The sequence below is a fragment of the Pristiophorus japonicus genome, chromosome 16 (genome assembly GCF_044704955.1).
Source record: "Pristiophorus japonicus isolate sPriJap1 chromosome 16, sPriJap1.hap1, whole genome shotgun sequence".
In the NCBI taxonomy this organism is placed as follows: domain Eukaryota; kingdom Metazoa; phylum Chordata; class Chondrichthyes; family Pristiophoridae; genus Pristiophorus; species Pristiophorus japonicus.
Genome location: NC_091992.1, coordinates 31,566,125 through 31,581,531, shown reverse-complemented (window position 1 = coordinate 31,581,531; position 15,407 = coordinate 31,566,125). Strand labels below are relative to the sequence as shown.

At 45.7% G+C, this 15,407-nt stretch overlaps 1 protein-coding gene across 1 annotated transcript in view; it reads right to left on the bottom strand.

Moving 5' to 3' along the window:
• LOC139226421 (double C2-like domain-containing protein beta) overlaps nucleotides 1–14,616 on the bottom strand; it is a 317,662-nt gene extending 303,046 nt beyond the window's left edge. Inside the window, exon 1 of the mRNA XM_070857182.1 lies at nucleotides 14,301–14,616. Coding sequence (XP_070713283.1) covers nucleotides 14,301–14,616 — 316 coding nt within the window. The remainder of the gene's footprint in view (nucleotides 1–14,300) is intronic.
• Nucleotides 14,617–15,407: the final 791 nt, after the last annotated feature.

The window sequence follows — 15,407 nt, the reverse complement described above, 5'->3', positions numbered from 1 at the left end:
ACCCTGATCTCCATGATCATGTGGAGGGCAAGCGGCATCAACAAAGTGTGTACCATGACCGCGCAAATTTGTCACGCGATATTGAGATCAATGATCCTGTGTTTGTGGTCAATTATGGACATGGTCCCAAATGGCTCACTGGTACGGTCACAGCTAAAGAGGGGAGTCGGGTGTTTCGGGTCAAACTGACCAATGGACAAACGCACAGAAAACATTTGGACCAAATCAAATTGCGATTCATCAACAGCTACAAACAACCCGAAGAAGACACCACCAACTTTGACCTTCCAACACACACACACACACACACGTGACAACTGACATCATAGTTGACCACGAAACTGAACTCATCATCCCCAGCAGCCTGGCAAGGCTGGCTGCCCAACAGCCCAGTGAAGAACAGACCAACCCACCCATACCAGCATTTGTACCGAAACGATCGACAAGAGAGCGCAAAGCTCCAGATCGTCTCACCTTGTAAATAAGTGTACTGTTGACTTCACAGGGGAATGATGTTATGTATTTAACCCTTTGTAACCTGCATCACACCTGGCCACCAGAGGGCCCACCTTTTGGAGTCCCAAGGGATCCCAGCATCCCTTGGGAGCACAGTATATAAGCAGGCCACCGAGGTACCTGCACTCTGGAATTGTAATAAAGGAGCTAAGGTCACACTTGCTCATTACACACAGTACTCAGTCTCACCATTTATTATGAGAGTAACACCTATGATGGTGATGATCGTGTGGTAGTGGAAGAGGCAGAACATGCTGGCCAGAAGATCAGCACACGCCCATCAACAACTACAGAGCTCTGGGATTCAGACCTCATGGGACTTGCATATTATTGATGTGCCATCATATTCTAGAGTCATTTGAAGCTATGCACACTGCTCGGCTACATCTGATGGCTGCTAGTAGCTATAAGGGAGTTTGCATGCATCTATGCAATTGCACATGATGGCTTATCAGAACTGTAGTTCGCCATGGAGTGGATGGTACATCTATCAACATTTGCAGCCGAGCTCACAGTGACAGAAATCCTTTGCAGAATGGGAGCATCTCTGATGAATGTTAACACTCCTAGTAAAGAACCCTTGAGCTTACATGTATATCGAGCTCTTTTGTCGAGCTGCACCATGCTGGATAACTGGATTGAGAGTGCCATTGTGAATTGCTTCACAAATATCATTGCAGCCTAGAGGCCTGCAGATCAGTAGATAGGATTAGGAATAGCCCAGCAGCTCGACTAGACATGGGTGAGATTGTTGTGTCTCAGGGTAATGTCACATCCATTACATCTAGCCTCTTCCCCTCTGCCTCTGCTTAAATACAGATGTGCCAGAATGTGGGAAGGACCAGCCAGCCACGATAAAAACTGTGAAGCGGAGCCATCTCATGAACCAGCAAAAGGAGGTACAGGACCACTTTAATTACAAGGGGTTCCTGCGGACAGCATGCAGTTAGCCATTGCACTTAGTCTGAGTGAGGAAACTCCTCAAAGAGGCACTTGAAAAGGCAGTGACAGACTTGTGCCATCTGTTGAAACCAGTACCATGGAGATGGCACTGCCTGCAGGGTATACGGTCACTTTCAATTCCAAAGTAATTATCAAATCCTCCTGTAGCTTATTTTGTTCAGCTTTACAGTGAATCACCCAGTGCAGGCCCGTTTCACTGTCTATATCATGCGGATTACCAATTTCTGTGTTAGTGCTTGGAAGGGTCAGAACAAATGACAGTGCATCTTTTGAGGGGTTCTTGCCCCTCAGTCTGTGCTCCAGCAAGGTACAAGACATCTGAAGGACATTGGGGGAAGCACGTAGTGACTGGGTGAGTCAGAGTTAAGTAGAAAGAGAAAAGGACTGGAGAATGCCCAAACACCCTGCTGTGTGTGGCCTGTCATCTGGCCAATCCAATGCTGCGTTTGCTCCCTTGGAAAATTATGTTGATGGCCACCTTCTCCATTGGTGTCAGGACTTGTATAGAGGCAGGACTGCCTCCGATTCTGTTGCCTTCCGTTGCATACCAAATTCTCTTGAAAAAGGAATGGAAATGGCTTAGCCTTTGCCCTATTGAATTGTTTTGAAGATGTCCGAGACTGCTTAGTATAGTGTCCATTATGAGAGGAAACAGCAAGTGTGGCCAAGGGAGGAAACTAGTTGTAAGTGCAGTGGCAGGCCTTGAAGGCGAGATTAGCAGGAGATGAGATGACGTATCCCATTATGATTGGAGAGGAGGCATGAGAAGTGGAAGCATGAGATAATGCTGGGATTAAAGTAGGGTGGTGCAGGGCCGTGCAGAGAGTAATAAAGATGTGAAAAGGAGTCTTACCTTAGCAGTTCTAGTTAAGGTAATTAAATTATCTTCCTGCACTGGCCCTGGGAACAATGCCGGTGGCATTGATTTGCTCCGCCACCTCTCTCCATTGTTGCTGACTCATTTGTCTGGGCACTCATCGCCTACCGGAAAGGAAAGAGGATCTCCTTTTTGCTGCTCACTCGCTCTACAAGCACCTCCCTGGCTGAATCAGAGAATCTAGGGATCCAGGACAAAATTATGCTGCCAGTTGCTTCAGAAAACAGCCTCTTTCCCACAAGTCACTCACACAGGTTGGTAGACTCAAGATATACTAACTAACTTTGTAGTACCGCAAAATTGCCTGATAGATTTTTGGTTTCCTCTGGGCTTTCCCCAGCACCATGCTCTGTAGTCTGTGATTTTGTCCAGTGCCTTATTTATTGTGAACAAACTGTGTCAGTTCCAATTATATGAATTATAGAAGATGTTAGCTTGTGGTGATGTTTTTGCAATGTGATACCTGGGCAAGCTTTAAGCAAAATGTTCCAAGATTCAATATCCCATAGCGAAACCAAACTGTATGTGGAGCTTTCATTAGTACAGTGAATGATGTTGGAACTGTATAAGACTATTTTCCCATGAAAAGAAATATCAATGTAATTATGACCACAAAACAAAAGAAAAAAATATTTATATCTGCCACAAAATCATTTTGTTCTGGTACTGCTGCCACTTTCACTCCATCTGTTTCTTCACGATCAAGCTACTCCTGAGGAAAAGTCATCAGATATAAACTGCTTTCATTTCATAATATAGATCCTGCCCTTTGACGTGCTACTGAGGTGTCTGGCTCATGGATTATATGGTATCAGGAAGAGATGGCAAGGAACAAGAAAGGTAGAGAGAGCTGGATTTCAAATCACTTAATTTGGACTAAAGGGAATAAGCTTGCTTGTAAGTGTGGGAGATGTTCCGTGTGTTAGGGCAACAATCCAGATAATATGATTTATAATATTTTTGCTAGTGGGATAAAAGCGAGATGAGACAATGGCATATGTGTAGTGCGTGTGAGAGAGAGATACTAAAAGGGGAATTTTAACTATCGGACAATCGGTCAGCGGAGTGGGCGAGCTGGCCACTGGATGCCTATGGTGGGAGGCACCGTCTATTTTGAGGGCCGGGCCTCATTCATATACACCTGGTGAGCTGACACGTTCCCGTTAAGCTGCGCGGTAGTCTGGAGGTCCCACACATGCCGCTCACCGGCTTTTATATACGAGAAACCCCGCATGCGCGAAAATTCCAAAGGCTCGCACAGCCAGTTAACGGGGCCATCAACCAAAAAAAAAAATGACAGGGAAGATTGCCCAGACAGGCATCCTGCTGCAGTTCAGCAGTTCTGGGCTGGCGTCATAACTGGCGGCCCAGAGACCAACCTGGTTGGGAGAAAGGTAGGTCTGGGGGTACGATTGTGGCTGCGGGTGGAGCCCAAGGAGGCAGCAACCCACATTATTCATGTGGAACCCTGCTCCTGCTGTCCCCACAAAACTCATTTTGATGCTTGCCTTTTCAGTCCTCTTCCTCGCCAGCCTTTACTGAGTTGAGCGTCCAGAGCGCGCACCTGTCTGCCCAGGAGACCATTAAAATTACATTGGGGCCTTAAGTGCATCATAGGATTTGTAAGCAGTCATGAGGTTCCCGCCTGAGTCAAGTAGGTCCCGAGGCCACCCAGCCGAAGGCCCTGGGAAATATGACGGTGGATTGGGAACAGGGCATGATAGGTCCTTACTATACAGTATAAATGCACACGAGGCCCATGCTTGAGAGGTCAGTCTGTGACCTGTCCTTTATTCCTTAGCACTCAAGTGATGAAGGTGGGTGGAGCTTCCCCTTTTGTACCTGAAGGTCCAGGTTAGGAGAGTCTCCCACCTAGTGGTCATTGTTCTCGCAGTGTACAACTCAGGTCAGATTATACATGGGTTACAATGCTGGTTGAATACATGACATCACCTTCCCCCCAAAGTCTTATTGGGATCACAGGTTGAGTCTCTCTGGTGGTTTACGCTCTCTTGTAGGGCGCCCGAGTTGGGGCTCCGGTTGTTGGGCGCTGGCCTGAGTGTTTGCTGTTTGCGGTGCCTCAGGCCAATCCAGACTGCCCACAGTGACTGGGCTCTCCTCCCTTTAGTTCCGGTGTTCGGTCACCTGTGGTGGAGTGAACTCTACATCGTGTTCTTCCTCCGCTTCTTCTATGGGGTTGCTGAACCTCCTTTTTGTTTGATCTATGTGTTTGCGGCAGATTTGTCCATTGGTAAGTTTAACTACCAGAATCCTATTTCCCTCTTTGACAATCACAGTGCTTGCGAAGCATTTGGGTCCTGCAGCGTAGTTGAGGGCAAAAACAGGATCATTTACATCAATACATCGCGCCCTCGCATTCCTGTCATGGTAGTCATATTGTGGCTGGTGCCTGCTCTTTCTTTCATGGTGGGGTGTATAAGGGATATCCAGGTTTTGAGCGTCCTTTTCATTAGCAGCTCTGCGGGTGGAACCCCTGTGAGCGAGTGTGGTCGGGATCTATAGGCCAACAGGAGGCGTGATAAGCGTCTTTGTAGGGAACCCCCTTGGATTCTGAGCATCCCCTGTTTGATTATTTGCACTGCTCGTTCTGCATGGCCGTTTGAGGCCGGCTTGAACGGTGCCGTTCTGACATGGTTAATTCCATTGCCTGCCATGAAGTCCTGGAATTCAGTGCTTGAGAAGCACGGGCCATTGTCGCTGACCAAGACGTCCAGTAGACCGTGGGCAGCGAACATTGCCCGTAGACTTTCTACCGTGGCAGAGGATGTGCTTGAATTTAAAATGTGACACTTGATCCATTTGGAGTAGGCGTCTACGACAACCAAAAACATTTTTCCCATGAAAAGGACCTGCGTAGTCCATATGGATGCGTGACCAAGGCTTGGCGGGCCATGGCCAGGGGCTAAGGAGGACTTCCCTGGGCGCATTGCTCAGCTGGGCACACGTATTGCACCTGCGAACACAAAGTTCCAGATCTGCGTCTATCCCTGGCCACCAAACATGTGACCTGGCAATTGCCTTCATTATGACAATGCCCAGGTGCTCATTGTGGAGTTCTCTGATGAACACCTCTCTGCCCATCTGGGGCATAACTGCGCGGTTTCCCCACAGTAGGCAATCGGCCTGAATCGAGAGTTCATCCCTGCGCCTGTGAAATGGTTTAAATTCCTCAGGGCATGCCCTGTACGTGGCTGCCCAGTCCCCATTCAGGACACATTTCTTGACTAGAGACAATAGCAGGTCTCTATTTGTCCAGACTTTAATCTGATGGGCTGTCACGGGTGAGCCTTCGCTTCCGAAAGCTTCAACAGCCATGACCATCTCAGCAGCATGCTCGGTAGCCCCTTCAGTGTGGCTAGTGGGAGCCTGCTGAGTGCATCAGCGCAGTTTTCGGTGCCCGGTCTGTGCCGAATTGTATAGTCATAGGCGGCTAACGTGAGTGCCCACCTCTGTATGCGGGCCGATGCATTTGCATTTATGGCCTTGTTGTCGGCCAAAGGAACGTTGGGGGTTTGTGATCTGTCTCCAGCTCAAATTTCCTGCCAAACAGGTACTGGTGCATTTTCTTTACAGCATATACACATGCGAGCGCCTCCTTTTCTACCATCCCATAACCCCTTTCTGCCTGGGACAGACTCCTGAAGGCATAAGCTCCCAGCTGTAACTGACTCTTGACATTGACATGCTGCAACATACACCCGACACCATGGGACGACGCATCGCATATTAACACAAGTTTCTTACATGGGTCGTCTCGTGTTAACAGAGTGTTGGAACATAACAAATTGCGTGCTGTCCCCCCAGACCCATTCACGACCTTTGCGTAGGAGCACGTGTAGCGGCTCTAACAGCGTGCTCAATTTGGGAAGAAAGTTACCAAAATAGTTCAGGAGCCCCAGGAACGAACGCAGCTCCATCGTGTTACGGGGTCTGGGTGCTCTCTGGATCGCTTCTGTCTTGGACGCAGTAGGGCTGATCCCGGTCTGTTGCTACCCTCATCCCCAGGAATTCTACCTCTGGAGCTAGGAAGATGCACTTCGCCTTTTTCAGTCGCAGCCCTACTCGGTCCAATCTGCGTAGCACCTCCTCCAGGTTGTGGAGGTGTTCTTCAGTATCATAACCCGTGATGACGATGTCGTCCTGAAAAACCACTGTCCCTGGAATCGACTTGAGGAGGCTTTCCATATTTCGTTGGAAGATCGCGGCGGCCGAGCGAATCCCGAATGGACATCTGTTGTACTCAAACAACCCCTTGTATGTTGTGATGGTGGTCAGCTTCTTCAACTCACTCGCCAGCTCCTGGGTCATGTAAGCTGAGGTCAGGTCCAATTTTGAAAAAAGTTTGCCACCGGATAGCGTCGCAAAGAGGTCCTCCGCTCTCGGTAGCGGGTACTGGTCTTGGAGTGACACCCGATTGATGGTGGCCTTGTAATCGACGCATATCCTGACCGACCCAACCGCCTTGAGCACCGGCACAATCGGGCTCGCCCAGTCACTGAATTCAACTGGCGAGATGATGCCTTCCCTCAGCAGGCGGTCCAATTCACCTTCTATCTTTTCCCGCATCATGTACGGCACCACTCTGGCCTTGTGGTGTACTGGCCTGGTGTCCGTGTTTATGTGAATCGCTACCTTGGCCCCCATGTAAGTGCCGATGCCGGGTTGAAATAATGAGTCAAATTTGTCCAGGATCTGTGAGCATGATACTCGCTCCACAGAGGAAATTGCATTGGCATCGCCCCATTTCCAGTTCATGACAGCAAGCCAACTCCTCCCCAGTAGTGCAGGACCGTCCCCTGGGACAATCCAGAGTGGCAACCTGTTCTCCGAATCTTTGTGGGTCACGACTACAGTGGCGCTGCCTAGCACCGGAATGATCTGCTTTGTGTAAGTCCGTAGCTGTGCGTCAATCGACGATAATTTTGGTCTCCTGGCCTTGGACGCCCACAACTTTCCGAACTGTTTGATACCCATCAGGGACTGGCTGGCCCCCGTGTCTAGCTCCATTAATACTGGAATGCCATTGAGGAGCACTTTCATCATTATCAGTGGCGTCCTGAGGTATGAACTGTATACGTGCTCCACATGAACTCGCTGAACTTCAGCTTCCAGCGATTTCCCCCAGCGTTCATTTCTGCAATTTCTGCAGGTATTTTGCTCATCTCTGCAAACTCCGGCTGAGTGTGTGCCTCCACGCCTCCAACATGAGCTGTTGTTGGAAACAAAAGGTCCCTTGCCAGTCGATCGTCCCTGACTGCTCCTGTGACTGTCCTTGAATGCGCCATTAACAGGTGTTGATGGCCCCATTGCTGGCCGCATTGTCTCTTGCAATGGCGTGAATCGCCGTTCAACTTGCCATTGTCTCTGTCGAACTCCCCCTCTGGGTTCAACTACATGTTGGGGCATGCCCGATTGCCCTTGTCTGCCTGGAGAACTGTGTGCTGCTTTAACAATGTTGAATCTCTGTCCCAACCATTCCTTAACACAGTATCTCTCGTCTGTTCTGCTAGCGGCCATGCTCGCGTGGTTTAAATCCCAGTTTCTCGTCGCCATTGATAGGTCCTTACTACACAGTATAAATGAACACGAGGCCCAGGCTTGAGAGGTCAGTCTGTGACCTGTCCTTTATTGCTTAGCACTCAAGTGATGAAGGTGGGTGGAGCTTCCCCTTTTGTACCTGAAGGTCCAGGTTAGGAGTGTCTCCCATCTAGTGGTCATTGTTCTCACAGTGTACAACTTCGGTCAGATTATACATGGGTTACAATGCTGGTTGAATACATGACAGGGCAGTACATCGATCACCTCGATGTTACCTTCACTGTCGCTCCGTTTCTGCCGGGTGCATGAAGTTACATCCCCCCTTAATTAATAATTCAGTTTTGACTCAAACAGATTCCAACTTCTCAACTGAGACTGGTTTCCCGTTACATCCATAGCCAAAACACCAAAGTGCAACAAGTGGCTTCCAGATACAACAAAAAATACAAAATCTCTGCTAGTTTTTAATGATGCCACGAGCACTACTGACAGTGCCAGCGTTTCACTAAAAGCAATTGGAAAACTTAATTACATTTCTCCAATGGAACATATTGCCTTATAATATTTATAAAGGCAATAACGAAAAGGCTTATCCCTGGCTGATCCAAAAATAAACCATCAGTATTGAATAGTTTCCAAATGCAATACATCAGAGAGGTAGTAAATCGACCCAGGCGCCTGAATCAGGCAGGAACCTCCTGACTCCATGAAAACTGGGGTCCTATGTTGTGGCATGATGTTTACAGCAAAGCTTTAAATTGATTTATATTTATTCTTCAATTGATTTGTCTATAAATGTGTAATATTAGACTGGCAACAGCTTCACAGAATTCAGACACATTGACACTGAAACAAACAATAAAGTGAATAAAGTTTTTCGAAAGTCAAGAGTTGCTTTAATATTGTAATATTAATGAAAGCATTTAAAATACTATTTTAATCTCGATCTTTTAGAAACCCTTTAATTCTCCCATTCTCTCGTTTTTAAAGTTAACAACTTCTTTCTTTATTTCTAACTTATGAATTGTATTGCTAAGACATTGGCTTGTGTCGGTCTGCCGGAGCAAACTGGGTGCAGGTTACTAGGGAAACGGCTGCGCCCCGAAACCAACCCAGGCAGCGCACCGGCGAAGAGGATTTCAATTTCTGGTTACTGCGTCGCCAGCAACGGCTCACAGGTAGGTACTGGGAGACGGGGGCTGGCAGGGGGAGTAAGCGATTGGGAGAGGAGGCGGCAACTGTGAGAGGGGGGTCCTGCGATCATGAGAGAGCTGCCAGTGTTTCGGAGACAGAGGGGGCGATCAGGAGGGGGCTGGCAATGGTCTGTGGCACTACAGTGTAGTGTCAGCTGTGGCTCAGTGGGTAGCACACTCGCCTCTGAGTCAGAAGGTTGTGAGTCCCACTCCAGCAACTTGAGCACAAAACAAATCTAGGCCGACACTCCAGTGCAGTGCTGAGGGAGTGCTGATGAGACTTTCAACCGAGACCCCGTCTGCTCTCTCAAGTGGACGTAGAAGATCCCATGGCACTATTTCGAAGAAGAGCAGTGGCGTTATCTCCAGTGTCCTGGCGAATATTTATCCCTCAATCAACATAACAAACAGATTATCTGGTCATTCTCACATTGCTGTTTGTGGGATCTTGCTGTGCATAAAATGGCTGCCACGCTTCCCACATTACAACGGTGACAATACTTCAAAAGTACTTCATGGGCTGTACAGCACTTTGAGGTGTCCGGTGGTCGTGAAAGGCGCTATATAAACCCATGTCTTTCTTTCTTTACAGTGAAGCCCAGAGGAGCACTCCAACTACTCCTGGTTGCACATTCAGGCAAGCATTTATAAATAACTGATCTTTTTGGTGTGAGATTACAGCAGTCCCTTTAACGACTGCTGGTTAGGCCACAAGTAGTCCATGTTTTTCCAGAACATCACTAGCTCAGGTTTGCATATGCAAAGGGCCCAATGCCTGTTTCAGGCAAGGGCCCTAGATGTCTCTTATTCTGCTTTTACCAATATAGCGGGCAGCATTCCAGCCGTAATGAGCATGCGCACCCTGGCCCACCCACCATATTGGATGCTTAGGCACCCATTTTGAACCTGAAAAACTGGTGCAGCACCATCGACTTCCTAAGCCCCTATCCTTAGATGCTTTACTTACCTAATTTCTGAGCTACCAGGATCCCATTTGAAGGTGAAGCCACACCAAAGCAGTTGGTCTCTGATTGGCTGCAAATTAGTTGTTTTTCCAGCCAATCAAGGTCAGCACATGTAAAGGTCAATGTAAATGCAACATTCGCATGACAGATCAATCTTTGACATGATTTCCTCACGTCAGAGACTGCCTTCTGTTCAATAAGTTACATCATCAGCAATCCCGTCAGCAAGGTGAAAACAGACAACATAACTCGGTGGCAAATTTTTTAATTTCAGAAATTCTATTTATTACCCAGTCTCAATGATAGATAAGATTTGTGACTGCAACTATTGGCTGAATTCAAATTTCGGAAATGAATAATATGCTTAAGAAAAATTAACATTCGCATTTGCTTCATGCGGGAAGCCCAATAGCAGAATTCAAGGTGTCATTAAATTAAGTGGAACCCTGGTTAATTATGTTTGACATGAATTGGTAGAGGACTAGGTGGCTACACAGTGATTATAAGATTACCCTCCTGACAATGTGGGCTGAGTTTGAATCCTATCCAAACAGATGGAATGAAAGTATCCTTTCTGCTAGCTGATCCTAAACAGAATGAGTATTGGTTAATCTCAACTCAGCTTTCAATGGATACAAATCCACAACAAAGGATTGTCTATAATTTGGGATTAACTGGGTATAGTTTGACTCCAAAATATCATTAGACAGCTAATACTGAAATTGTTAAGCATCACACTAGACCTCCGCTGAAATTATGATTGAAGCACATTGTCAGAGCAGACTTTACACTTGACCAGTCTGATTTGAATCCTGTCTAGACACTTGGAATGAAAGTTTCCTTCTCTCTGTAAAATGATCCTAAATTGTATCCTAAATCTCAATCTAGCTCCCAGCACCTGAAGACAGAATTATCGACTGCATTTCTAATTGGGAAGTCGAACTCAGTAAGACCATAATGTCTTAGTTAATCCTTGTCACTGGACCAAGACCTAGCTCTGCCAAGCCAGTGTGGTGGTTGGTGTGCAACGGTCACCACACGTTAAAAAAATTCACACACAGGCATCTTCCACCTCCTCAATTGGAGTTCAGGACTGGAACATCAGGTCCTTCATCGAAACACCTGTGAACTCGTGGAAACAAGTCATCCTCGTTTGAGAGACTGCCTATGATGATGATGATGATGATGATAATGTCATTATCCACCGATGGTCATCCAAATATAATCTCTCATCGGACACTAGCTAACTCTCGTGACACACAGAGGGTCAGTGCACAGGTAAAGGTACTTATTTTGCAATTGTGCTGTTAAGTATTTAAGTTCCCAGGCAAACTACACTTTCACATAATAACTTTCACCCATTCTCAGACTGCTGAGAACCATAGGCGTATACGGCACAGAAGGAAGGAATTATCGTGCCTGTGCCAGCTCTTAGCTGGAGGAATCCAAAATTTAACCCACTACCCTGGTCTCACCCCATAACCTCCTACATACAAATATTTGTCCAATTTTCTCTTAAAGATGTAATGGTGCAAAAACTGCAACCACCTCCTGGGGGTAGATTTTTCCTCCACATGGTTTTTGGACACTCCGGCCGGCAGGAGACCGGAAAACGAGCATTCTGAGGCAGGTCACTGGTTCCAGGTCACCACAATATTGGGCAGGCCGACTGGTTGGTCTCCAGGCCTTGTGGGCTGAGGGATTGAGGGCGCGGGGTTGGGGGGGGGGGGGGGGGAGGAGGGGTGTGATAGTGGCCCAAGTTGTTTTGTAGAGCACTCCTGCTCCTCCTGACCCCCCCAATATAAATAAAAACTTACCTTCTGGGCTCCTCTTTAGCTGGACCTCCAGCTGAAAAGGCCAGAGCATATGCTGTGCACACTCCATATCCTGGCCACCACCAAGCTCACTTATTTTCCACCGCCACAACATTGCCCATCTCTGCCCCACCTCAACCCTGTGCTGCCTTTGTCACCTCCAGAGTCTCTTGTTACTTCATTTTCAACTTCCTAAATTCCATCCTTCGGAAATTGTAACTCGTACAAAACCCGAGTTCCCACATCTTCTCCCGCACAAAGTCCTGCTCCCTGATCACCCCTGCTCTCACCAACCTTCTCAGCTCCCCATTCTCCATGTTCCTATCTGAAAGTCCTCCCCGTGGCCTTGCTCCTTCCGACCTCTTCAAACTCCTTCAGCCCTATGCGCTAGTGTGTGCCTTACATTCTTCTAACTCTGATCTCCTCTGCATTCCCCATATCCTCCATTCTACCTTCAGCAGCACAGCCTGTAGCCGCCATGTCCCCAATCTGGAATTATTTCTCTAAATCCCTTCCCTTGCTACCTCTCTTCCCACCTTCAAAAGCTTCCTCAAAATTTGACCTCGAATCTCTGATCCTGCATTTGGTCACCACCCCTAACCCTTCTCCTATCATTGCTTGATGCCACATTATTTCTGCTGCTGTGCAATGCTCTGAGACTTTTTATTACATTGAAGGTGCTACAAAATTGCAAGCTTTCGTTCAACCAGAATGGATCCCAGCTTACTAAAATCAAGGCTAGATATAAATTTCAAGCATTCCTATCAAAGATTAAGTGAAAACTTGGGTCTTGCCCAATCTGTAGAGAATTTTTTTCTTCTAGTGGAAATTCCAGCTTAACACAGCTTTAATGACCCAACCCAATACCAGTTGTGCTAATCTGTCTGCTATTTCCAACCAGCGCAATTCTTCAAGTTGGACTACTTTCGCATAAATATCGGCATTTTAAATTTTCCATAATGATGTTTAGAATCAATCTTAGTTGGATTGTTAACTCCTTGGGGTTAATTAAAAAAGATTCTTGGAGATTTGTGGCCCTTCTCTTATCAGTATTACAATCCATCCTGTAGAATCTGCTCATAGATTTTGTGCCAAACAGATCAAGTAGCACACTGAGTGGGACCTAGTGGAACCTAGCGTTCCCTAGGTTCTCCGTGCAAGTCATTGTAGGGCAAAGAACAAGAATACATTTGAAATAATCAAACGGAGAACATCCCGTCCCAAAACACAATAAATAAATAAATTTGGGTGTGGCGTTTTTCAAGAGTACATTTTCAAATTACTTGTTACATATTAATACTGGGGATATGATTAAAGTCTTTAAAATAGTTAAAATATTAATGTATTTTGATTTTTTTTTAAGGGACAATTACTTAGATTCTTATCCTGCAGCACTTAGTGTTACAGAATTTAATGTATTGTAACCGAATTCAAGGGCTGGAAAACATCACACTCATGGGGATTTCCAATTTATTATTTTCACAATAATGGACCACATTTTGACCTGTGGCAAATATCCAAATCTGTGCAGTATGCAACGTAAAGAAAAAAAAATCAACATGAATGGCTCTGGATTGCCTGTGATATAAATGAACACTCAATCCTTTTTATCATTATCTATCTTCATGGTGCATACAAGACAGGTCTATAACCTGCAGCTTTCCGGAATAATTTGAACAGAACAGCTTTTTATACCATGCTATCACTTCAGGTACAAGTACCTACCTTTCTACATGTCTGTTTTAAAGTCTGTCTGTTCTCAAATTAATGTCACTGGAATTCAAATAATTAAATGCAGCACTCTTATATTATATTTGAATAAATAAACACTCCCAGTTTTAAAATCATTTTTTTGCATTTTCCAGAGTTGAAGACTGAAGAACCAGCAAACCTAATACCCTGCAGTCGTTAAACTCTGAAAAATAGATATTAGCTTCACTTAAAATTATTCACTGGTTAACCATTCAAGGTCAGGTTCATTAAAATGTAACTCACTTTCCAGTGATCTCTGATGAAAAATAAAAGTGCTAAATATTTTCTATACTGACTAATGGAAAATGGATTTGTTTGTGTCAAGGTAGTTTTCTAATCGAGGCTCACTAAAGGAAAAATCAATGGGACTTGAGAAAGGGGTGGTTAATGGCATGTGGCTTCTTCAATCAAGTTATTAGTGAAGTTTCACTTGAACATTTTGCATTCCAACCTCCGTTAACTGGATTTTCTATTGTTGCTTAAAATGCCATAGCAGTATTTAAGTGGTTAAAAGTCAGTTTTGGAATTTACTGAACTGCCTTAAATAAGTTGAACATTTAGATTTTAAGCTGGCAAAAAAAAACAAAAAAAAAGGTTTCACAGCAACAGCATGCCACCACGAATACAACAATTAGTTAAGTTGTAAAGTTAATGGACTTACTGGAGTCATCAGATTCATAGCCTTCCGCCTCGGTCTCCTCTTCATGCTTGGTGGGTGCAGCAGAAGCAGCTCCGTAAGCCCCAAATAATTTGTCCACATCATCATCATCCTTTGTAGCCTCTGACTGGGTGACAGAGGGCTGGCTAACAGTGGAATGCACAGAGTTGTTGCGGCTCACAGCTGCAGGAAGACCACGAGGAAAACGAGGGAAGTAATCAGAGATTTGTTTAATAGGTTTAATAGGACCTGGACAGACATCAATAGCCATATGCTCCTGAATGCTTATGGCCATTTTTTCTCCTTTTCGGACTGTCATGCATGCAACCCTTTTTAAACACACAGCAGACTGCAAAAGAAAAAAATATAAGCCACCCCGAATCTTGAATTGGGCAAGGAGCACCGAGAGTAAGAAGCCTATCTGACACACAGCAGAGCTCGGTCTACAACGTTAGGCTAGGTTGCTGATGTACTTGGAGTTGTAGAAACCCTGTGCATGCTGCCTCACTGCCACGGACTCTCCTTATCTTTTTAATTCTGCTGTTCAGCCTATGAATGCGTGCGTGTGTGTGTCTCTCTCTCTGTATGAGAGATTGATTGGGAGAGGTGGAGACTATGATGTCAGTGGCTAGCAACCAAGCAGTAAACAGGAAGCGCTGGAATGAAGACAAAATCAGGTGTGAGGGTGAAGAGAGAAAAAGACATGAGTCTGTGTGGAACAGGAATCGGACTTCAATAAATCCCCCAAATACTGAAAATCACCTCCTAAATGAAATTCCCTTCTGCTTATTGCTACCTTGGATTGTTGAATGACCTGACTACAGATTATAGGTTCAATTAAGCTGAGGCACTTCGCACAGTACTGTAAATCAGGATTAAACTCTTAGTAGCTCCGATCAGACGGCGTGAAGAAACATAAGGAGAGAAGGAAGGGTGGCAGTCGTGATGAATATGGGAGGCAGCATAACAAAGCTGACACACTAAAAGCAACAGATTGTAACGAAGACAGATATATTTTGAAATAATGAACAGGAGGAAGACAAACAAAATGCAGCAGCATGTGGTTATATATCTTTTTAACTATTTCAGTTCTTATTCTTCAAAAAACAG